Below are 24654 nucleotides of genomic sequence, written 5' to 3' on the forward strand. Positions count from 1 at the left end.
CTAATTTATGGCTAGAAACCAATTATGAGCGAGTACATCCCATGTTCATCTTTTTGGGTCTGGGACACCTCACTCAGGATAGTGTTTTCTATTTCCATCCATTTGCCTGCAAAATTCGAGAAGTCATTAAATGTTTGCCTAGGAAGTGTTTGTTTGCAATTCATACCATCTTGGATGAATAAAGACATCAGGAAATAAAACAGGTTGCATCTATGGTATCTTTCAGCTACAGCCACAATATCCTATCATCTCCCTGGTAATTTGGCATCCAGTAACACAGTGACCCAGTGCCTTCTCTTGGCTCTTAGCACAAAGCAAGGCAAGAAAACCCTGAGGCTCTGCTGGGAGAGGCTTTGACTACAGCCACAAAGGACAGACCAAGTCTGACTAGGAGCCATCTGTGAGGGCTCTGGACCCAGCATGTTCAAGTCATATGGCAAAGCACATGTGCATATGACCTAAACATTTTATGGCAGCAAATAAGACAGAAAATATATATTCTACAAACACTAACACATGGTCAGTAACAACAGTAATCTCAACGTGAAGTTACCTGGTGGCAAATCAGGGTCTGTAGGAGCAGTCTGCTGAATTCTTCCGGGTTTGACGGATGATTTTGTGTTTTCAGCAGGACTTCGGTTGGTAGAGTTGGAACCACAGCTTTCATGCTCATCCTATTTTTGTTTTAAAGGAAAAAGAAACATTGGTCACATTCAAGGACTAGGAAATTTTGGTCAGCATATGGATTTAAAATTACTAAAAGTCAGGCTTTCCAAATTTTAGCTCTCAAAATTTATGTAACCAATTTTAAATTATACATTTGCAAACAGTACTTAACAATAACTAATTTAAGGCCTGGGCAGAGGGACTGCGGATCCCAGCCTGCACACACCTGTAAGCCCTGCACAGACCGACCCAGAGCCTACAAGCTCCAGGTCTAGACGCATATGGTGGAGAATGACAGACCATGCAGCTCCGGCTTCGGGCCACACAGGCAGTGCACACATCACGCACATACACTAACTGCTTTAACACTTCTTTCTTTAGCTACCTCCAAAACAAATTACCTGGCACTATCCAAAGATGTCTTATTTATGGCTTTACAAACCTATATGACTATTCAGGAAAATGTTTTAATGATTTCCATATCTAAACACAAAATAAATGGAAAGGAAATTAATGTTCTGTTCTATGGCTTCTATGTTAAAATTCTCATTATTTAGAATCCAAGCAGTCATCTTAGTTATCTCTAACTATTTATGTCTTACAATCTTTGCATACTATTTAACAATACTTACTATTAGTAGTAAATATAAAGTTTACATGGGTTTGATATGGATACATAAAAACATAAATTGTACATTTTTAATTATCTTTTTTATAAAATACAAGTGAGTATAATTTTCATGTACTAAATCAACATTTATAAAATAGTCATGTCTTCATTGGTGGACTTATTTCCTGAGATAAATTAGTTACACCTGTCCTCAAGAAGTTCACAAATCAAAAACATTAGCTAGTTCCAAGCAGTACTTCCTTTTTCTTTCTTCCTTCTCTCCCTCCCTCCTCCTCCCTCTCCCCCTCCCTCCCTCTCCCCCCCCCCGCCCTCTTTCTCCCCCTCCCTCCCTCTCTTTCTTCCTTTCTTCCTTCCTTCTTTCCTTCTTTAATAGGAAGATAGAGTCATTCTATTTAGAAAAACAAGGTAAGTTACACCTTAAAACATACATGCACATAAACATACACAAATTTAATTAAATGTAAAATAAAAACAGGTATGAAAAGAGAAAAGACAGAATATTAAGGTAAGCACAATTGTCAATGCACTATTCTCTAAGAACAAAGGCTCAACTTAAGGCGACATGCAAACGTGCAGTGAGGAACACCAACACAGAGGGTGGATGGTGACCTCCAACCTTCACTCCCCACTCAGTAATTACATTGGCATTTACAATGGGAGAGATTTAGTTTTTATTTCACACATATACACACAAATAATTACTAAATATGCTGATATAATTTGTAGTAGGAGTAAATAAAAGACATGAAGACCTTCTTTCAAAACTGAAATTCAGGGACTAAATAGATGACTCAGCAAATAACAGCATTGGGCTGCTTTTGCAGGGGACCTGGACACCCACATGGAAGCTCACAACTGTCTGTAACTCCAGTTCCAAGGGAGCCGACACCTTCTTTTAAACTCTGGAGGCACCAAGCGTGCATATGATAAAGAAGAAAACATCCATACACATAAAATTAAAATAAATAAAATCTCAAAACTATATAAAATAAAACTTCGGGGCTGGGTTATATGCGGCATGGATAGAACACTTGCCGCCCAAGTGTGAGGACAAGAGTCTGCATTCCCAGCACCTACTCAAGAGTTAGGAGCAGCAGTCTACTTAATCTCAGTATGCAAGAAGTAGAGACAGGGTCAGCAGGGCGAGCTGAAAGGCCAAACTAGCAGAATCAGCAAGCTCCAGGTTTAGCAAGAGACCCGGCCTCATTAAATAAAGACTAAAGCAACAAAGGAAGGCATCTGGCATTAACATCTGGGCTCCACAAGTGTGCATACATATGTACCAAACACCCACCCACATGTGAACCATATACACAATACATATATATGTAAGCATAACACACACATACATTCAACAAGAAGAGAAAAGCCCTTATTTAATAATGCAAGAGAAATATATCCTAATAAAAGCTGAGTCTTTTACAATGCAGCATAACTTCAGATGCTGGTGGCACATACGGGAAAATATTGCCTGAAACCTCATATAAGCAAAAACCAAATTTGACATCATAAACAAAGGCAATCTGCCTAAACTTTTGTTCATTTTTTAAGATAACACATAACAATTCCAGAGTGTTTCATTCCACAAAACAACATCATAATTCAATCTTTCCAATGCCATCTTCTGTTAGTTGTGACTACGCTTCAGTCCTCAAATGCTAAGACTGCTATGAGCAGAACTTCACTGTAATTACCCTTCGTTCAAGGAACGACCTTAAAAAGTCCAGTTAGATACTCTGCACAATATTAACATTAAAAGCACATTCAGTTTTGAAACATGTTTGCCTCAAAGGCCCAGAAGTAAAACACGTTCATTAAGGAGATGTGAAAAAAAGTCTTACGTGAACAGCCAAAACTAGCATAATTATGAAAATATTTAACACTGAAACCATCTGAAATCACAGCCTGCATCAGATTGCAATGATGTCATAATAAACATTCCAGCCAAAAGCCACTCAATGCTACCACAGTCCAATAAATCTGGGGTACAGGAGATGACAAATATTTTACAGCAAAAGAAAAGTTACTTTTATTTCTAAAATGTTATTAGAAGCAAAAGGGAATACGGCAGACTAAATATGAGTTTCCAACGAGGCCTCCTTTAAGACAAATAATAAATAAATGTGCAGTTAATAAAGCTCCTCTATAGAACAACACTGTTGTCATTGGAAAGAAAAGCAAATTTAATACATTTATAATAAACTTGAAATTTTAGTATGTATACAAATGAGCATTAATTATGGTACTCAAAGGAATATATGCTATGAAACAAACATTACCAAATGTGTGAATACTTTTCTAACTGTGGTTAAAAACTGTAATTATATACATATTATAATTAGGTAAGAATCCTTTTGGAAATATGAATTTATTTGACTTCAATTATATTTTAATTGTCTCAATTACAAGTGGGTTTCCAATCAAAGCCTGCCCAATCCAATTAAATAAAAATAAAGCAAAATAAAATTATGAAATAAGTGTATACATAGTAAAACTGGAATTACCTCCATCATTATTTTTAAATTCCTCTTCTACTTTTTACCAGTAGATATCTCTTTGGAATATTATACATTTTTATACATTGAAAACTTAAAACTTCAAATAAAAAAAACATGTTTTCAAAAATGCTAGTCAGAATATTTGAGATAACTTTTAACCCCAAACTATTACATTTCTATCTTATTTTGAGTTTCAATTTTTCCAAAATATCTGGAGAGCATATTTCATTGCCAAAAAAAAGTGTTTTCTCTTGAGAATCACACAGCTATTTCTGAAAATACTGACCTTCACTCCTCATTAAGCAAGCAAAAATGTCATTTCTTCCTAACAGAGAAATGCAGCAAATACTAAATGCAAATAGACGCATTACTTGCATTTGACAGGTCATGGCTTCAGGGAGCATGCCTGTCCCTTGGCCTTTACAGGTCTAGTCAGTGAGAAAGTGAAAAACATCAACTATCAGATTCACAAAGGTGTGAAAAGAGTGAGGACAGAAGTTCAAACAGGTAAGAGCATCGCTGTAAACAGAGCAATGAATTAGGGTACAGGAGAGCTGATGGAGAGAGAAACTGAGTGGGTGGAAAGAAAAGTGATGTGCACTTGCTTTCTGGCATCAAACTCAGAAGCAGAAAAGGACAGAGGCTCACCCAGCAGCTCTGGTCACCAAGAAAAGGTTTTGTAAATGAACTAGTACAAGACTCAGGAATATTCTCATTCAACACCCTCTGGTAGTAAGTATTGTAAGGCTCAGATCAGAAGGCAACCTTGAGAGCACCAATACCCTTCAGAGCACCAGAAAAGCAGAAGCCAACGCGGATGCAAGCTTGGAAGGACAAAAAAGAACCATGGGCAACAGCTTACTATTCCCCAGAGCTGAGAGAGGGTAGGAAAGATAGTGATAACCTCCCACTCATTCTTGAGAAGTTACTAATTTGTCCACAAAGTCAAAAGGACCACTTAGCAGTCCACAGTTTAGTAATAAAGGTGTAGCCACTGAAAGCATGTCTTGTGTCTGAGCTCCACACTACCTGCTTACAGACAAGAGGTTCTGGTCCCAGACAACTCAGCTGTCAGTCATTCTCGGTCTTCTTTTCAACGACCTCACACAGGACACTGTCCCTTTCTTCCTTCTTCCTCCTCCCCACTCCTTCCTTTCTCCTACCCCCCCCCCCCCCCGTGTACATGAGTGCAGGTGCCTTCTGCAAAAGAGGGCACTGAATCCACATGGGTGCTAAGAACTGAACTCATGATGCGGGATTCCCCTTTGCATGCTATGAATATGTTTTATTACCATTGGTTAATAAAGAGGCTATTTCGGCCAATGGCTAACAACAGAATAAAGTCAGGCGGGAAATCTGAATGGCAATATAGAGAGAAGGTAGGCGGAGTCAAGGAGATATCATATAGTTGCAAAAGAAGAAAGACCATGATGCCAGAACCTTACAGGTAGGCCATAACCTCATGGCAATACACAGATTAATAGAAATGGGTTGATTTAAGTTGTAAGAGTTAGTTAATAAGAAGCCTGAGCTAACAGGCCAAATTAATATAGTTTGTGTGTTTATTTGGGCTGGACGGCTGGGAAGCAAATAAGCAGTCTCTGGCTACAAACTCAAATCCTCTGCAAAAGCAGTACATGCTCTTAACTGCCTAGCCATCCTTCCAGCCACCGCCCTCCCAGACTGCTCCTAACTTCTATCACGGGCAGAGGGGTGGCCTAGAAACAGCAGTGGAAGACATGCTCTAGAGCTTCCAGCCTAGAGTACAACAGCAAGAACAGCAGCAAAGGAGCTGGCCGGAGGACGCAAGCTACTGCAGAAGACAAGACTGTCAGCCCTGCCACAGGAAAAGGGCCAGAGATGTATTAACTACCAAAGCTCAGGGCTGTACCACTAGTTACTGTTCCCAACACCCAAGTTAGTCACTGTAACACTTAGCTGACAACACACCTCTGACATGAACACCTAAAAATCACTAGGCCATAGCCTGAGCTTCCAGGGCTATGAGACCCAGGGAGTTATAAGTCTCTGGCACTCAAGAGCTTGAAAATGACAGGACTCTCAGCCAGCCATTAGAAATGGCAGAAGACAGTTACCAGGCTCTATATATGAAGCCAATAACAAAGACTCCATTTCTTGAAAGGAATTAAAACACACCTGAAAAAAAAAGGAAAGAAACTTGACAGAATTTAGACTAGCAAGTACAGCATCACCCAATATCAATGCTTCAGGGGCTCTGTTCTGCCAAGGTAATACTTGTAACCTTTTGTCAAGATGAGAGTTGTGTGTATGTGTGTGTGTACATCCAAAACCTTAAAATCTATATAAACACAGACACATGAAAAGTCTCTCTATAACATTTGATATATATTTTCATAATTTGGCTTTAACAATTCATTACCTCATTTCCCTTTCTCTAGAAAACACAAAATGACTACAGAGGTTCTAGTTATACGGATATCACAGTATCTGTTACCATAACATTTACCTTGCTAAATTGTCCCATCATAATATTAATATAGCATAAACAGTAACTTTTCAATAAAGTATCAACTCAAAAATGTATACAGACTATCTAATGTTTAATAATCAAAGAAATTTCTATGAAAATATTGTATTCCATATTTTTAATTTAAATGAAATTTTCAAGTAATTATAGAACTTTAAAACAAGACTTTTTATGTAAAAGGCTCGCAAACTATATAGGCTCTGTTGCTTCCACTCATCTGTGCTGCTGAGGTAAGAAAACATCACAGACAGCAGCAATCGAACAAATAAGGTCATGTTCTAAAACCCATATTTACAAAACAAGCCAGGGGCGCAAGAACCGAGTCATGATCAGTATTCTAAACCACTTGTCTTCATTTAAAATGTACTATTTAAAACGTAGCTATTATTCAACCTAAAGACATTTTGTAATCTAGTGATTTGATTTTATTACCGAGGCAAAAAATTCAGAGCACAAATAAATGTATCTAAATTATGAGAGAACCTGTAAAAACAGACAGGGGTTTAGACTTCCCAACTGTGGATAGCACTGCCAAGAGAATATGGCGCTCCTCTTCCCTTACCTGAGTTTGGTAAGACAAGAGCTGGCTAAGGAAAAGTCAGATAAAAACAGGCAGAGCGGAGTGCAGCAGGGCACATCTGTAACAACAGTGTTTGGAGGCAGACAGGAAGGGATGAACGCAGTCCAGCCTGGGTGATATGGGGAGTTCCAAATCAACTGTGGTTACTTGGTGAGACTAAGACTCAGAATAATCAATAAAGAGACAGAAGAAGTCCAGAAACTCAAAAAGCAAACTATAATGGTGTGGGAGGTCCTTCTTTCTATGTGTTGCTTTTATTGGTTAATGAATAAAGAAACTGCCTTGGCCTGTTGATAGGGCAGAACTTAGGCAAGGGGGTGTGTGGGGAGGGAAACTGAACTGACTGTTGGGAGGAAGAAGGCAGAATCAGAGAGATGCCATGGAGCCACCGAGTCAGACATGCCGAATATTTGCCAATAAGCCACTGCCACGTGGCGATATACACATTAATAGAAATGTGTCAAATTAATATAAGAGTTAGCCATTAAGAAGCTAGAGCTAATGGGCCAAGCAGTGTTTTAGTTAATATAGTTTCTGTGTGGTTATTTTGGTTCTGGGCGGCTGAGATGAACAAGCGGCCTCCTCCAACACTATAAATACTTCTAGAAAGAAATATACACAACTTCCCATAATCTTAAATACCACATTCTAAACATATGGGTAAGGAAAAGCAAAGATCTGTTCAACATCTGGCCAACATAATAAGATCAAAAAGTAAAAGCAGAAATAGATAAGTATGCAGACAAAAAACATCGCAAGCATTTACTGACCATGCATAACTTCTAAAAGGGAGACACTGGGAGGCTAGCTGGAGTTAGCATTTGTTTAGCATTCTGAGGGCTCTGGGATGGATCCTCAGCAAAACCATCAGTCAAAAACACAAAAGCAGAGTGTTTAGTATAAAAATACAAAAAGATGTATTTCAGGTCAATTTCAATCAAGCACAGAATTACTCTCAACAGTATTAATGAAGTCAACTTATCCATTAAAGTCTTCAAATAACTGAAATAAAATCAGAAACATCAAATTATATATTATAATACTATTAGCAGGCATAAAATTTATCAGTTTTCAGATAATAATGTGTTTCAGCTTTATTTCTTACAAAGGGACTTTGGCTCCTAAAGAAGAGCTATAGGAAAAAGCAAATGCATAATGTTTACTGTGTTCTTGTTTGAATTAACGAGGAATCCCTATTCAGTAGTTACAGTTCTCTAACATTCAATCTACATTATCCATAATCAGATATTATAGACAGTCATTAAGGTCCAAATACCTTTAATTTTTACAAGAAAACATGCATATTTATATAATAAAGGCTAAAAATTAAATACATGACTCATTTTGGGGGTCCATATTTGAACTGGAGAGATGGCTCAGCAGTTAAGATCACTGCCTAGTCTTCCAAAGGTCCTGAGTTCAATTCACAGCAACCATATGGTGACTCACAACCATCTGTAATGAGATCTGGTGCCCTCTTATTCAAGCATGCAGGCAGAACACTGTATGGTTAATAATTTAAAAAAAAAGAAAATGCATTAAGGGGGGGGGAGTCCATCCATATTCTCCAGTAGTTTAAACTTCATCTCACTTGAATATAAGAAAATAATATTAATGTGGTGAGTTTCCTTAAAGGTGGATCTACTCTTACTGGGGTTTCCCCGATGCATATGAAAAACTTCTATTAATAAAAAGCAGTACATAAAGCAAACCCTAAGAACGTTTTCCCCTCCTAAATTGGTATTTGTTTTTGCCAATGCTGAAGTAATTTTACTTACAGGAATAAAAGCATTTCTTAGCTTTCCCATAAACAAATTGACTTAGAGATTAAAACTGAGGCCAACAAGCTGGCTCCGTGAGTTAAAGCCCTTGCTGTCAAGCCTGAAGACCTGAGTTCAATCCCCAGACCCAACACTGTGAAAGGAGGGAAAGAACTCCCTTAAATTGATCTCTAACACCCGTACAAATGCCATGGCATGAATGCACCCAACACACACACACACACACACACACACACACACACACACTCATGTGTCCATGGACAGCAACTGACGCAGGGTAAGGAGAAGGCTCAGTGGGTAAAGCGTCTGACATGCATGCTTCAAGACCCGAGTTTGAATCCTCAGAACCCATACATATCCAGGCACTGTGGCACACATCTGTAATCCTAGTGGGAGACGGAGACTGGGAAATACCAAAGCTTAAAGGCAGACAGCCTAGCACATGCAGTAAAAACAAACAGACTCTGCCTCAAAATGAGGGGGAAGTGTCCTTTGGCTTCTACATGCACCCTGTAGCATGTACACAAACACATAGCATGCCCAAAAACTAAAAGGATTATATATATAATATATAGTAATATATATATATATATATATATATATATATATATGAAGACACTGTAAAGTAGAACCTAAAATCTGATTGCTAATCTTCCTAATTTGATGGGATCTAGAATCACCGTGGAAACAGATCTCTGGCGTGTCTATGAGGACTTTTTGGATTAGGTTAACTGAAGTGTAATACACAGGGGCTCTACCATTCCAAGGGATGCGGTGAAAGAGGAGAAAGGAGAGAGCAGCACAGCACAAACACTCCCTGCTCTCTGCTCTGCCTGCAGACTCAATGTGACTGCCTCCTCGCCACGTAAGCTGTTTTAGTAAAGCCTCTTGAGGCAGCAATAAGACAAATACCTAATAGAGATATATATAATCTGCTTTTCTTTTATAAACATATTTACAATGAAATTTAATTTATAAAATTTTTTGAGTAAGATTATACATAACTACTACTGAGAACTGTGCTACACATGGTGGCACATGCATGTAATCCCAGCACTTGGTAGACCATGGCAGGAGTACATGTAAAGTCATCTTCAGCTACATAGTCAAGTCTGAGGTCAGCCTAAGCAACATGAGACCCTGTATCCAAAAAAAAAAAAGATTATGTGTAGTGCTGTTTTATTTCTGTTTTAATAAATAAAGCTTGCCTGAAGATCAGAGTGCAGAGTTAAACCACTAGAGGCCAGGCAATACCAGGACGTGGGAGCCAGAGGCAGAAGGTCTCTGTGAGTTCAAGGCCACCCTGACTACACAAGATCAATGCAGAAACAGATCCAGGTGCTGGTGGCACACACCTTTAATCCTCTGTTTGGGAATCAAATGCCTTTATCCCCAGCACTAGGGAGATGAGGACAGGAGCACTATGGATGGGTGGAGAGAGGAATATAAAGGGGAAGAGACAGGAACTCACTGGAGCATGGAGTTTGAGGTTTCGTAGAGACACAGTGCAGTCTAGGCAGTCTGAGGATCGTCCTTTCAGTCTGAGCATTGGTAGAGGTAAGATCTCTAGTGGCGGACTGCTCTGCTTCTCTGACCTTAAAGCTTTAACCCATAAATATGTCTCTGGGATTTTATTATTTGTGCTACAATTATGTCATATCAAAATTGCATTATTATTGTTCTTGCTCTTTGAAGTTACTTTTTAGTGTAATAGGTTATCTGAGTACAAGCAATGCAGAACCATGAGACCTCGCTACATGTTAACAATGAACTAACAGGTGGGCAGCATATGCTACAAGGACATGCAGGGAAAAGAGTTACTTCATGTCCTAGAGACTTCACAACCCTAACAAGAATGATGTGAAATTTAAAACATGAGTTGTTTGCTTAGGAATTTTCCATTTAGTATCTCCATACCACAATTGGCCACTGACAGAACTCACAGAAAGGTAAACCAGAAGTCAAGGAGATAGACTGCATAACTCAGCCATACTAAAAAGTACATGAAATATAAACAATCTGAAACACTCCAGGACCTAGAGCAATGGCTCAGTGGTTACAAACACTGGCTGTTCTTCCTGAGGACCCAGGCTCACTTCCAGGACCCAAACAGTGGCTCATACCCACCTGTAACTCTAGTTGAGGGAACCTGACCTGATGCCCTCTCTGGCCTCTATGAGCAAGCAAAACTCTCACATAAAATAATTTTTAAATAAAAAAAAACTCTGAGACAAAACTCAGTTGAGATATAAACGCTCAGTATAATTTTTAAAAACTAAAAAGAAAGTCATAACAAAACAAATAGGTTCAGAATGGCAAGACGATGGCTTAGTGGGTAAAGGCACTTGCCACCAAAGCCGAATTCAATTCCCAGAGACCACTTGCTAGAAAAGGACCAACTCCCACAAGTTGTCCTCTGACTTCCATATATGTGGTGCTCATACATGCAAACGCGGACACACACACACTATAGTTATTATAAAATGAGTACATTTAAGGAAGAAGAAAATAACAGGCATCTAGTCATCAGATCTAAATCAAGAAATTATTGCATATTGAACCTGTGGAGCAAATAGAAACAAATGGAAGTTAAGCAAAAGATGCTAGACACAACTGTCATGTACCTTATTTTATGCAACATTCTAGAATATACAAACAGAGATAGAGATAGGAAGAAGATTACAGCACACATCAATAGGTAGAGGGCATTTTATGAGGTGATGAAAAAGTTTTTAAACTCGACTGTGCTGGTGGTTGAAAAATATTGTGAATACAACAACCCTTATAGTAAATATAATAATACCAATCTATTAAGTTGTACTTTTTTTTTTCTTTTTGGTTTTTTGGAGATAGGGTTTCTCTGTAGCCTTGGAGCTGGTCACTTTGTAGACCCGGCTGGCCTCGAACTCAGAGATTCTCCTGTCTCTGCTTCCCAAATGCTGGGATTAAAGTCATGTGCCACCACCACTTGACTAAGTTGTACATTTTTAAAGAGTTGGTTGAATACTAATTTCACCTTTCATACAGTTGTGTCAACAACAACAAAAGCATAAAAGGAGCTGGCTGGGGTGATCAGTTAGTAAAGCACTTGTCCGCCACCAAGAACAAGTGCCTGAGTTCAGATCCCAGCATTCATGTAAAAAAAGCTGGGGACAATGGTGCCACACTGCTTGTAATTGCAGAGCTAAAGAACAGAGGAAGAGGATCTATGGACTTACTGGCCAGTCTAGTAAAAAATCAGTGAGCCGCAAGTGGGGTCACTTTTGTGGATACTTCCATTTACCTTCACGCAAAAAACATCAGGAGAAAGTATTTGTTCATACCAGTTACAACACACAAAACAAGAACTCAAACCCAAGGCCTGGAGTTAAAAAGTTTGTTACCAAGAGCTTTTGGAGCTCTTACACAGGCTGGAAGACTTGGCCCATCACAGGAGGCACAGGTTCTCTTCTCTAACGGCAGTAAATATGCCGTGGGATATGAGAAGCAAAATTCTTGCTTCTCAGTCTTGAAATAAAGAGGCTACAGACAGAAACTGGACTATATTATCCACGTTATATCAAGGTCATCATTGGCCAATGCTAGAAGAAATAAAGAAAATCAATAGAGTATGGTGATTCCACAGCCCAAATCAGAAATTGAGCCAATAAGGAATTCTCAAAACTCCTAAAAATGCAAGAAAAGATCACTGGAAAAACATATCCTATAACTCCAAATACTAAGGAGAGTTTACAACTGCATATATTAGCCAAAAACAAATTTAAAGCTCATTAGTTCTTCAGTGTGATATACCGAAGCTTTGGTGTAGGTTAAAACAATTTCTTCAATCTTAATAATAATAAAGCTAATTCTATAGACAGCCTTACAAATTACTGCATTTATTAACTTTAAAGATTTTAAACATGAGTAAGTCTGGTGACATAGGCCTTTAATCCCAGCTAGGGAGACTAAAGCAGGTGGGTTTCTATGAGTTCAAGACCAGCCTGTTCTACACAGCAAGTTCCAAGACAGAGGAGGCTACATACTGAGAACCTTCAAAAAAAATGGTTGAGTGGTGGTGGCACAGGTCTTTAATCCCAGCACTCAGGAGGCAGAAGCAGACAGACCCAGCCTAGTCTACTGAGTATGTTCCTGGACGGTCAGGACTGTTACATAGAGAAATCCTGTCTCAAAAAAAATAATAATAAGAGAGAGAGAGAGAGAGAGATTTTAAACATTTACTTTCTAGAGGATATAAAAATCAGAATAAGTTGCCGGGTGGTGGTGGCGCACACCTTTAATCCCAGCACTCGGGAGGCAGAGGCAGGCAGATCTCTGTGAGTTCGAGGCCAGCCTGGTCTACAAGAGCTAGTTCCAGGACAGGAACCAAAAGCTACGGAGAAACCCTGTCTCGAAAAATCAAAAAAAAAATCAGAATAAGTTTTAGGACAAATTTGTATTCACTTAAGTTGAAGAAATACTTTGCAAGGTTTAATAAAATAAATACATGTATATATACAGATACAGACACATATTCTCCATCACAGAATTTAAGTGTGTAGAAAGTCTACTACTATTCTCTATCACAGGATTTAAGTGTGTAGACAGTCTACTACTATTCTCCATCACAGGATTTAAGTGTGTAGACAGTCTACTACTATTTACATCACAGGATTTAAGTGTGTAGACAGTCTACTACTATTTACATCACAGGATTTAAGTGTGTAGACAGTCTACTACTATTCTCCATCACAGAACTTAAGTGTGTAGAAAGTCTACTACTATTTACAGAGCAAGTACAAAGGTTGAACACTGACAAAGGGGGGGAAGGGTGTGCAGTTAAATATACGCTATTATATTGTTTTAGCTCTTGAGCTTTATGTTCAGAGGACTTTAATAGATTACACTAGAGTGTTCATAGTATGTCATGAATCAATAAAGTTCAAAAAAGAAAAAGATAGGCCAAAAGGCCAGAGGATTTAAAGACAGGGACAATGACTGACAGAGATATGACTACCACAGTAAGCAGCAAATAGTTAAATACATTATTAGGAAATCTCTAAGTATCAAAAGCAGTTTTGCATGACCAACAATGTAATCTTCACTTTTTCTAACACAACTTGGTCACCTTCACATCCTACAAGTCTTGTAATTACAGTGGAATACAATGCATGTTAGGGCAGCTGACTGTGACCCTGTAGGCCACAGTCACACTAAGTTCTGAACACCTCTTTCCTAAGTGGCTCTGCTGACAACAGAGCTTGAGTAGCGCTTGCAGTCAGCAGGTGCTGGGGAAGGTACTGAGCACTGCAAACAGGATGCAGCTCCCACAGAGGACTCAGCAACTGTGCATGGCACACTGACAGCAGCTAAGGCTCCGACAGCCCTGGATCATTTAGTACTGACTTTCCACGCACATGCCACCCCGCCGTTCCTGCCATTTCAAACCCTCATCTCCCAGTCTTCTCTGCTCTGCAGCTGCACTAGAGCAGAGCTCCTCAGTTCTCACTCCTGTCATTTTTTAACTTTAATACAAACTACTAATCAAAATGTAAAACCTAAAAACAGTTTTAATACCATTAAAATGTCATTTCATTTGTAATGATTTTGTTAAAATGTTAATTCTAACCACTAGCATAAATATGAGTATTACTCTCCAGGGCTGTATAACAATAAATAATTTGTCCAAATGTCAAATGTAATTTTCAAAATTCTTTCTTGCCAAAATTTTAAACATTAATAGAAAACACTTGTTTTGAGAATGGTTTCTATTTATGACATTTGGCCTTTTGTTGTATGCACCACAAAATTCAGACCTCAAATACCATGCAGGGGGACATCGATCACCCCACAGTGGCTATCCACAGGGCCCAATATCAAATATTAGTTTGAGGTTGCACTGTCGTGTATTACAGACCCAACCCCACCCTTAAATCAGTTGTACTCTGTCTCTCTAAAATGTGTCTTTATAGGACATCGGCCTTCGAACTTCCACCTTCCCACTGAGAAAAACATGTCTGGGAGATTTTCCTTCTTTTAAAGTAGAGCACCACATGGGTGGTATAACCAAGGCCAGATTTAAAAAAAAAAACAACAACAACAACAACAACAAAAAAACTTTAAGGAAGATGATGGTTACGGACTATTAATTACCAGATATAATTATAAAAGGAAACCAGGCTGAAATACCACTACAGATTTATGAACAATCTGAAATACTAAAAGTTCACAAAATAAATTGTGAGAATGTAACACTGGTCTATTTTTTCCCAGAGTAAGTGAAGCTGTATATTACAGATTTAGAATCAAAGAGCACATGAACTAATAAAAACAAAAGTCTAAGAGCCCAGTGAGTTACTCTAACAAACTACTTCAAACAGGAAATATTTATTAGTTCATAAATAACCCTAATATCACAGAAACTAAAAGTTTTATCTAAGATAAGATTTATACACTACAACTGTCTTATAGATCTTATAAAGAATGGCATTTCAATCAATCTTGTCAGTTCTCTTCAGACTGGAAAGCAATCAGGCAACTCTGGGGCAGGGACATCCAAGTACAGTCCCAGCACAAAAGTCTACAAACCAAGGTCTTGTTTCAGAAAGCCAAATCAATAAACATCCAGTGTGCTGAAGATACAGGGAATGAGAACTCTACATCATCCCTAGTAAGGTTACAACTGACTAATCAAAATCTACTAAAATAAATAAATAAAAATAAAAAACACCCTTTAGATCTTTATCTAAAAACAGCTCCTTGTAAATAATTATGTTACTTGAATGGACTTGCAGAAAGTAAGTACATAGATTTATGTGACTTTTAATAGTTAGGCTCAGCAGTTTCTTACCTGGATTCCATCTTTAAGTTTCAAGATGCATTCCATTGTATTGATCGTAATGACCACAGGCTCGGAGCCCAGTTTTGTCCATGGTACATGAATCCTCAGCTCATGAATATGGCCACTTAAAAATGTGAATGGTAACTTTAGTTCCTTAAAACAGAAAATCGTAAATAAAAGTTAGTAAATACATAAGTGTTTTTATTTTCATATAAGTTCTTTCCTTAAAGGAAAAAAATTTTTTTAAAAAATTGGGGGGCATTGCTACTTATCAAAAATTAGAATCAACAGCCAAGCAGTGGCAGTGGACGCCTTTAATCCCAGCACTCGGGAGGCAGAGGCAGGCGGATCTCTGAATTTGAGGGCAGCCTGATCTACAGAGCCAGTAAGTCAAGGACAGGCAAAGCTTTTCACAAGAAAAACCCTGTCTCAAAAAACTGGAAAAAGAAAAAAAAACAGAAAGTATAGGTAATAATAAACCACAAAAATGTGCTATACAAGTTACATTTAAAAAATTATTTAAATTCTCCAGGCTTCAGTTTCCTAATAAACCAAGCAGGAACAGCCAGCCTCCCACCTGGGCACAGGCTTCAGGCTTTTACAAAAGCTGGAGCAACAGCGACCACAGAAGTAGTTAGCAGCAAGACTTGGGCTACCCACAAGGTACTTTTTCCTGTCTCTCTCACAATATGCCACAAAACATGTTCCCAAAGCAAGCTGAAAGAGGCTTACTTGGAGACAGGAGGCTGGCCTGACAACAGACTGAATGCCTACTGTGCTCACCTAATGATTTAACCTAGTTAAGATGTGGGCATCAACTCAAAAATGCTTCCAATTGCTTTCCACTATTACCAGGCAGAAGTTTAACAAATATAAATTTTACCAAAATCACTTCATACTAATCTCACTTCTAGAGAAAATTTTTGCAGCAAATCAAAGAAACTATATTTGCTGCATCTCTACAATACTGCAGCAACTTGTAAACTGAATAACTATTAAACATACAATTTTTTGCCAACATACTTGTTTCAGTAACGTAATAAAAATATATCTATGTATAGGTAAATCGTTAAAACCAATTACTGTAGAACCATCAGACACAGATCCAAATCCTGAATCTGTCATGTGCTAACCCAGTCACACCGGAAAAATTTGGCACATACTCCTTTTCATTATCTGCAACTTTAGATGAGAAAACAGTTTGAGGGTTTGAACTGTCTTTCTCACACAGAGCCCACTTTAAGGAGGCTAGCACTGATAATGATTATTACTATTATGTAAGTGTGGGTCAAAAGTATGACTACAGACAGAGGTTTTTGCTGCTGTTTTGTTTTTATTTTTCGGCTTTTTGGGTTGTTTTTTTTTTTTTTGTCTAAAATCAGACTACTAAAATTTTGTTGTTGCTAACCTTTACTAGTAAGTGCATCTCATTAAGCTTAAAGAGGTAATAACGTCTTCCAATACTGGCACAAGATTATATGCTAATCAGTACTTACACCACCACAATATTACTAAGTACTTACTGCATACTAAGTCCAATTATAAGCAGCCCCCCTATATGGAATTATTTGATCATGAGAAGATTAGATATCATCCACATTTTATAATGATGACTCGTAAGGCATGAAGGGTTTGATAATTTCACAAAATGAAACCTCTACACAAGAGAGGATACAAATCAAACCAGATTCCAGAGTCCTTGTTTTTAACCACTAAAACTGCTGGCCTTTCTACCTCCTTTACCAACACGAACTTCCACTATGTAGCTTCTTGGACAATGAGTGGTTACATTTCTACCTCTTGCACCTCTTGACTTGTGCAACAATGTATTTGCAAAATGTCTAACAAATTTGTCGTCTATGAATGCAAATCAATTTTAATTAAATTCAGAATGCTAATCATCAACTGAGCCACTACCAACATACTAAAACAGAAGAAGCAGTTCTCTACATTAGCGAATGGAATTATAAGCCATACAGGCCAGATCAGAGATGCAAATCAAATTCTATATTTAGTAGTCACCTGATTGTCAACAAGAATGTTTGTACAAAGTATTGTGATAATAAACAAGTAAGAATGTATCTGCTCTGAGAAGGGAAAAAATACAAAGGCTGATTATTGTACCTAGATCTTGAAGTAACCAGAAGCAAATTACTTCCTTTCTACTATTTCCTGTCCTAGAAATATAATTCTTCATCTTGACTATGGTGTACTTCCTATCCTTCACTGTGGACTATCTACACAAACACGAGGCAGAGTGCTTACCGAGTAGTGTGGGGCTTGACCTCGAGAACTCCACAAGGGAAAGGAGTGAGAGACCCTTCCCTAAACACCTGTGTACATGGCTGTGCATGGGATAGTGCTAGCCAAGATTTAAGATGAAAGCTGAACATCTCAAAAATATAACGCCTATAATCCAAGCTACTCAGGAAGCTGAGGCAGGAGGATCAAGTTTTCAGGTCAGATTAGGCAACAAAGGACCTCATCTATAAAACAAGTTACTCTTAGATAAGGTATGATGGGAGAGTGTTCTTTCATAAGAATTTTAAAATATTAAATAAACAAAAGGCAACAAACACAAAACAAGCGAGTTTACATCTAACTTAAAACCTTTGAATAGCAAAAACAACAGAGTAAATGGGCCACATTAACAGATATGAGAAAAAATAGATGAAAAACATTTATCTGGGAAAATGTTAATATCTACTGTATAGAATTTCTAAAACTTAAAAATTTCTAAAACAACAAAATCATTTAAAAAATAAATAAGCCATGCACAATGGTGCACACCTTTAATTCCAGCACTTGCACAGAAACAGGTGGATCTCTGTGAGTTTGGGACCAGCCTGGGCTATACAGTGAGTTTACAGACAGCCAGGTCTACACAGTGAGACCCTATCCCAAAAGAAAGAAAGAAAAGGATAATAAACAACTTGAACAGAGCCTTCTCCACAGACCAGACACACAAATGCCAACAAGTATATAAAAAGATGGTCAAAGATGGTCAATGTTCAAATCTAAAGCAATGAGTTCCGATTCCTTATTTGATACGTATACTTTTGAAAATGTGATTGAAGACACACAAATCAATAATGAATAAATAGTCATCACTAGCAGAATATGGAAAGAAGTTCTTCAAAGTAATACCAGATTGTACAAAAAACCCACCCACAAGAACGAAAGGTGAGTAGATGGTTATGAACGGCCAGCTGCAGGACTCTCTCCCTCCTGTCTTTTCCCACTGGAGAAAGTTCACAGAAGGGGATGGTGTGCAGTGTCTGCTAAACTGAAACACACCCTCCTGGAGACACAGAGCAGCTCTCCCAACTCTCTAGACTCGGGAATCTCAGAACAGACTCACAGGGTTGCCCGCGATGGCACATCAACAGTGTTAGGAGTGTATCACCTATGCTGGGTGAATATGTCAACAATACAGCTGTCTTCCCCTCACCCATTATAATCTAAATCAGTGGTTCTCAACCTTCCTAATACTGCAACCCTTTAATACAGTTCGTGTTATGGTGACCCTAACAATAAAATTATCTTCATTGCTACTTCCTAACTAATTCTGCTGTTATGAACTGTAATAAACATCTGATATGCAGGACATTTGATATGCACCGCTATGAAAGGGTCATTTGTCAGGTTGAGACCTACAGGTTGACAAACGCACTCTAAATAAACCCTCTCCTCGGAAACTCGCTAGTGGGCATCTTGAACAGTCATCAGTGCCCCACCTCAAGTAAACTGACATGGTTCATGCCCCCCTCCAAAAACTAACAAAGCAGGAAGGAAGAGAGTTTTTGAAGAGGAAAGTGCATCATAGTGACTTGTTTGGCTATTTTTTTCAAATGGAAACATTTCCTCCTAGAGGGAAGAGGAAGACTTCTAAAATTAAAAAAGCTAATGGGGTGTACCTTAGTTAGAAAGCCCTCAGTGTTAGATGGTTAACAGTCCCCTCCCCCAGGTTAGTAGTAAGGAGAGCAGCTTGCAAACGGTGCAGTGAGCTCCAGGATCCCGCTGTGACAAGTTGTCACACACACTAAAGATGGATTTTCAGTAGTGCTGGTGCCTTCGAGACACTCACACTCCTGCAAGTAACCCTAATGTACTCACTAGCTCCCCAAGCCAGACTTAGTAGAATCATTTCTTTGTGTTGTCAGTGTCTAAAGTCAATGGAAGTTTGTTCACATCTCCCCCAGGAAAAGGCACACAACAAAATGGAGATCCTGTGAACAATCACTAAGACAATAACTCAGAAATAACTTGGAATCAAAGTAAATGGCAGAGACACACCAGAAGAAAAAAAAATGACATTAAGACACTGAAAGTAATTTGAAAATGAAAGATGAAAATCCAACCATAAAAATATAAGAACTGAACATAAAAGAATTAAATACTCCAACTAAAAAGCAAAGACTGTCAGATGATTTAAACCTGTAAGAGATGTGAATATAAAGAAACACTTCAGATATGAAAATACAAACGTAATGAAAAGAAAAAGCAAATTGTATATGTCCTAGTTGTGTCTACTGCTGTGACCAAACACTGACCAAGAGCAACCTCAAGAGCACAGGTCACAGTTCACCATCAAAGGAAGAGCGACCTCGAGAGCACAGGTCACTTGGGTCACAGGACACAGTTCACCACAGGAAGAGCGACCTCGAGAGGACAGGGCACAGTTCACCATCACAGGAAGAGCAACCTCAAGAGGAGAGATCACTCGGCTCACAGGAAGCCACAGCAGCAGTCACAGCGGGATCCTGGAGCAGGAACTGAAGCAGAGACAAGGAGAAATGCTGCTCACTGATTTTTTTCCCCTGGTTTGCTCAACTACCTGCCTAGAGATGGCACCGCCCACAGTAGGCTGGGCCTCCTGACAACAGTTAGCAATTAAGGAAATGCCCCATGGGTCTGTCCACAGGCCAGTCTGATGATCAGGCACCACAACATAGCAGGCAAACAGTAAGTACAGAAAGCTAAAGTAAACTATAATTATCAGATAAGACGACACCATAGTGGGATAGAGAAAAAAAGCTGACAGTAAAGATCAGAAGAGTTGGGAGACCATCCTGGACTCCATGAAACCCCACCCAAAATGAAAACCTGACAGGGGCAGGCCTGAGTGATGGCTCAGAGAGTGATGGTTTGTACTAGGAAAATCTGAGTATCCAGTTCAGATCCCTGTACTCATAAATAAAAATAAGAAAGAGGCACAGCCGGGCGGTGGTGGCGCACGCCTTTAATCCCAGCACTCGGGAGGCAGAGGCAGGTGGATCTCTGTGAGTTCGAGACCAGCCTGGTCTACAAGAGCTAGTTCCAAGACAGGCTCCAAAACCACAGAGAAACCCTGTATTGAAAAACCAAAAAAAAGAAAAAAAAGAAAAAAAAAGAAAGGCACAGTCATACCTCTAACTCTAGTCCTAGGAGTGAGGAGAGACAGGAGGATTGTTGGGACTTGCAGCCATCAGTCTATCTCCAGCTTCAGTAACTAACCTGCCCAGAGAAGCACGGTGGAACGAGACAGAGCAGAGCAAAAAGTGTCCTCCGCTGGCCTACACTCGCACAGAGGTACAAACACATGCACGTGCCAATGTGCACACACCTCATACACATATGCCATGCTCACAGGCACCATTGCTCACAAACACGTAAATACATTCACACAAACACACAGCCACACCAAATAAACAAAAAGGTCAAACTGGACATGTTACAGTGATAAAAAGATCAATTCATGAAGAACATATAAAATATACAAGAAGTCACAAAATACATATAGCAAAATCTAACGAAACTGCAAAGATAAAAAAACACCTAAAAAATAATCGCAGGAACTGGAAAAATGGCTCAGTGGTTAAGAGCACTTGTTCTTGCAGGGGACCCAGGCTCCATTCCCAGCACCCACACGGCAGCTCACAATCATCTTTAACTCCAGGAGATCTAACACCTTTGTTCTCCAAGGGCACCAGGCACAAACTTGGTGCACAGACAAACATGCAGACAAAACACACATATCAAAAAATAATAAAAATTCTAGTGGAATGTAGGCACGAGGGCTTGGCAGGTGAGGGCGCTGGCCCAGGTAAGCCTGATGACCTCAGTTCCATCACCTGGACCATGCCTAGATGAGAGAACCAGCTCCTGCCAGCTGTCATCTGAAAGTCCAGTCTCTTCACATCTGCTCCACATTTTGTTAAATTTCTAGCCATGCAATAATAAAAATAAACTAAAAGCATCAATGGTATCTAGCACATTATATACCAATTTTTAAAAACTGGCTTAAAAGATCCAAAAGTAGCATTACTTATAATGGCATAGGCAATCAGTCTGAAGAAACCTACCAAAATCTTTTAGATAAATTAGAAAAACAAAGGTCTTAGTCAGGATAGGAATAGTCCTAAGCACAAAGGCAAACACTGATATAATGGACAATAAATTTATGAACTTCTATTCATCATTATGCCTTTAAGAAAGTAAAAGCAACAAGCAAACTGGGAGATGATATATTAACGCATATCTGACAAAGACCTCATTTCCCAGATACAAAACAGGAGCCAGAGGTATAGCTTAGGCACAGAAGGCAAGCTTAATCATGTGAGCTCCTGGATTCAATACCCAGAACCAAACAACTTAAACAAAATAAATTCCCACACAGAAGTTAGGAAGGGCAAATATTCTCATCTTTCCCCCTACTGTCTCAAAAAGAAAAAAAAAATCGGAATGTAGCAAAAATATCCAAATGACCTGCCATTTGGCATATTCAAAGAAAATACAATGGCATATCACTACACATCCACCAGAAGCCAAAAATTCAAAGCAACAAACATACCAAGTAGGAATAAAAATGTGAAATAATTAAAACCACCATAGTATGACCGTTAATACACTCTGTTATTAATATACCATTAAACTATTAGCAATACATACTAAAAACCAAACATATGCCTACTTCCTAGGTATGTACGTAAGGGAAACTATTGCTTATGTATATAAAAAAAACCCCTACTGTTTATGTACATTTAAGCATGTTCATAGGCACTTTCTTCGTAAGAGCCAAAAATATAAACAACCAAACGTGCTACAGATAGAACAGATCAATTGTGGCACTCTTTGTTGTTTTTGAAACAGGGTTTCTCTGTGTAACAGCCCTAGTATCCTGAAACTCACTCTGTAGACCAGGCTGGCCTTGGAACTCACAGAGATCCACCTGCCTCTGCCTCCTGAGTGCTGGGATTGAAACCTACACCACCAACCACCAGCTAAATTGTGGCCATCTATACCATGATTGGATACCAAGAACTACTGCTGACTCAACAACGTGGGCTAATCAAGGATGCTAAACAGAACTCAGAAATCACTCCAATTTAGCTGAGCCTCAACAGTACGTAAATACACAAATAATAAATTAAAACACTTTCTTGACAGAAATAAAACTGCCAGTATATATAGCAGAACACCTGACCAGCTTGCATGAGTTCCTAAATCAAATCCTCCGAACGCGTAAAACAAAAATTCACAAGTGAGATTAGCAGTGTCTTAGGGGTCAGGTGTGTGAGCTACACAGGAGAACCTTGTAGGGAGCTAGAAACATCCCACATCTCCATCTTGATGGTAAATTCACAGATACATCTGTACCTAAAGTTGTACTATTATACTTAGGATTTGCTATCATTTCTAAAAAAAAAAATAGTAAATGAAAATAAGACATCTCATTGAGCCAGAGGAGGAATGAGGAAGGATCTGAGTTTCTTGGGGCTTTGTCTAGACTGTCCAATAACATGACAGAGCACACATCACCCCATCAGATCAAGTCTCCCTATCACCTACAGAGCAGCTGGTCTCTGGTCCTTCAGCTTCCACAGATAATCTGTACCCTCAAGCAGAACCAAAGTACTTGGCATATGTTACTGATAAGTGTGGTAAGTGAATTAATAAATACGTGAACTCTGAAGTCACAGTTCATTTGCATCAGATCATTTCAATGCTAAAATAGGAGGTGATTAATAAAGATGTTTCCAATTTTATCATCATTCTCAATCTGTGTCTACTCAGTCTCTGAGGATGCCATCGGTAATGTCATTTTTCCTGGTAAAAAGGAGCAAAACTTTGACATGTGTGTGACCTTGCTGCCTTTCACACTCTTCCACTGACCCAAAAGTAGAACAAGAATGAAATGCCTTCCAGCTTCATCTGAAATTGTGCCTGCGCATATCTGGCAATGCTTGAGTAAACAGGATGAAAAATTCTGCTAGCAAGAACACAACTGTTTTCCTATCAGCTGGAAACCTTCGGGAATCCTAATAGAATAAAACCCTCACTAAGCAGAAAGCCTCTTTCTTTGCTATAAGAAGTCTCTAGCTACACAGTAGCCAATACATACTAGCAGGAAACTTGTCATTCAAAACACAGTCAACAGATCATGTCTACGGAGCCGGAGATGTTGCCAATGACAGCTGTACGACATACCTGTTCCAGAACATCTAACTTTAATTCGAGTTTGCTGAGAACCACGTCCCCACCCCATAGTGAAAGCTGGAGATCCGAAGGCTTCAAGTTCTTGATATAGCGATTCACATAGCTCATTAAAATTGGAGTTACGTACGACTCCAGCATCTTCAAAGTTAGGAGTCAGCGGTGAATCCTGAAAGGGGCAAAAAACAGAAATATAAGTGTCTGAATCGGCCGGCAGCAAATGGAAAAGCACTTCTCGGGAGGGCTGGTGAGGCCGATGAGCGGCCCTCCGCGTCTGGCCGCCACCTCCCCGCTAACCGCGCGCCTCACCTGGCCTGTAGTGGGCGGAGGGGGCGGCGACGGCAGGCGACAGTCCCTCGGCGTGGGAGGAGAGCACGACCCCCTTCACGCCCGCTGTTCTGCAGCCCAGCCGGCCCCTGAGGCGCTCGACTCCCGGAACGCAGCCGGATCTCCGGCCATAGAAGCTGAGCCGGCGTCCGGCCCGCCGCAGCCGCGCCCCCGCCCCGTAGCCGCACACGCCACCGAGCGCGGCTCCCTCGAGCTCCACCTCCGGGCACCTGGCTGCGCCGCGCCGCTCGCGTTCCGCGCCACTTCCGCGTGTGCCCGCTTTGCGGTCCGACAGGCTGTCTGGGCGGATCGGCGACTCAGCGTCTGCCTGGGACGACGCCGGCTTCCCTAGGCCCCCATCCCCGCT

At 39.6% G+C, this 24654-nt stretch overlaps 1 protein-coding gene across 1 annotated transcript in view; it reads right to left on the reverse strand.

Moving 5' to 3' along the window:
• Positions 1-24123, reverse strand: part of LOC121442622 (vacuolar protein sorting-associated protein 13B-like) — a 171795-nt gene extending 147672 nt beyond the window's left edge. Inside the window, exons 1-3 of the mRNA XM_041644227.1 lie at positions 23955-24123; positions 15495-15638; positions 554-674 (exon numbers count right to left, since the gene is read on the reverse strand). Coding sequence (XP_041500161.1) covers positions 554-674; positions 15495-15638; positions 23955-24101 — 412 coding nt within the window. The 5' untranslated portion in view covers positions 24102-24123. The remainder of the gene's footprint in view (positions 1-553; positions 675-15494; positions 15639-23954) is intronic.
• Positions 24124-24654: the final 531 nt, after the last annotated feature.

The sequence above is a fragment of the Microtus oregoni genome, unplaced genomic scaffold (genome assembly GCF_018167655.1).
Source record: "Microtus oregoni isolate MIOR12 unplaced genomic scaffold, Mior012 000092F_ref0000046, whole genome shotgun sequence".
Lineage (NCBI taxonomy): Eukaryota > Metazoa > Chordata > Mammalia > Rodentia > Cricetidae > Microtus > Microtus oregoni.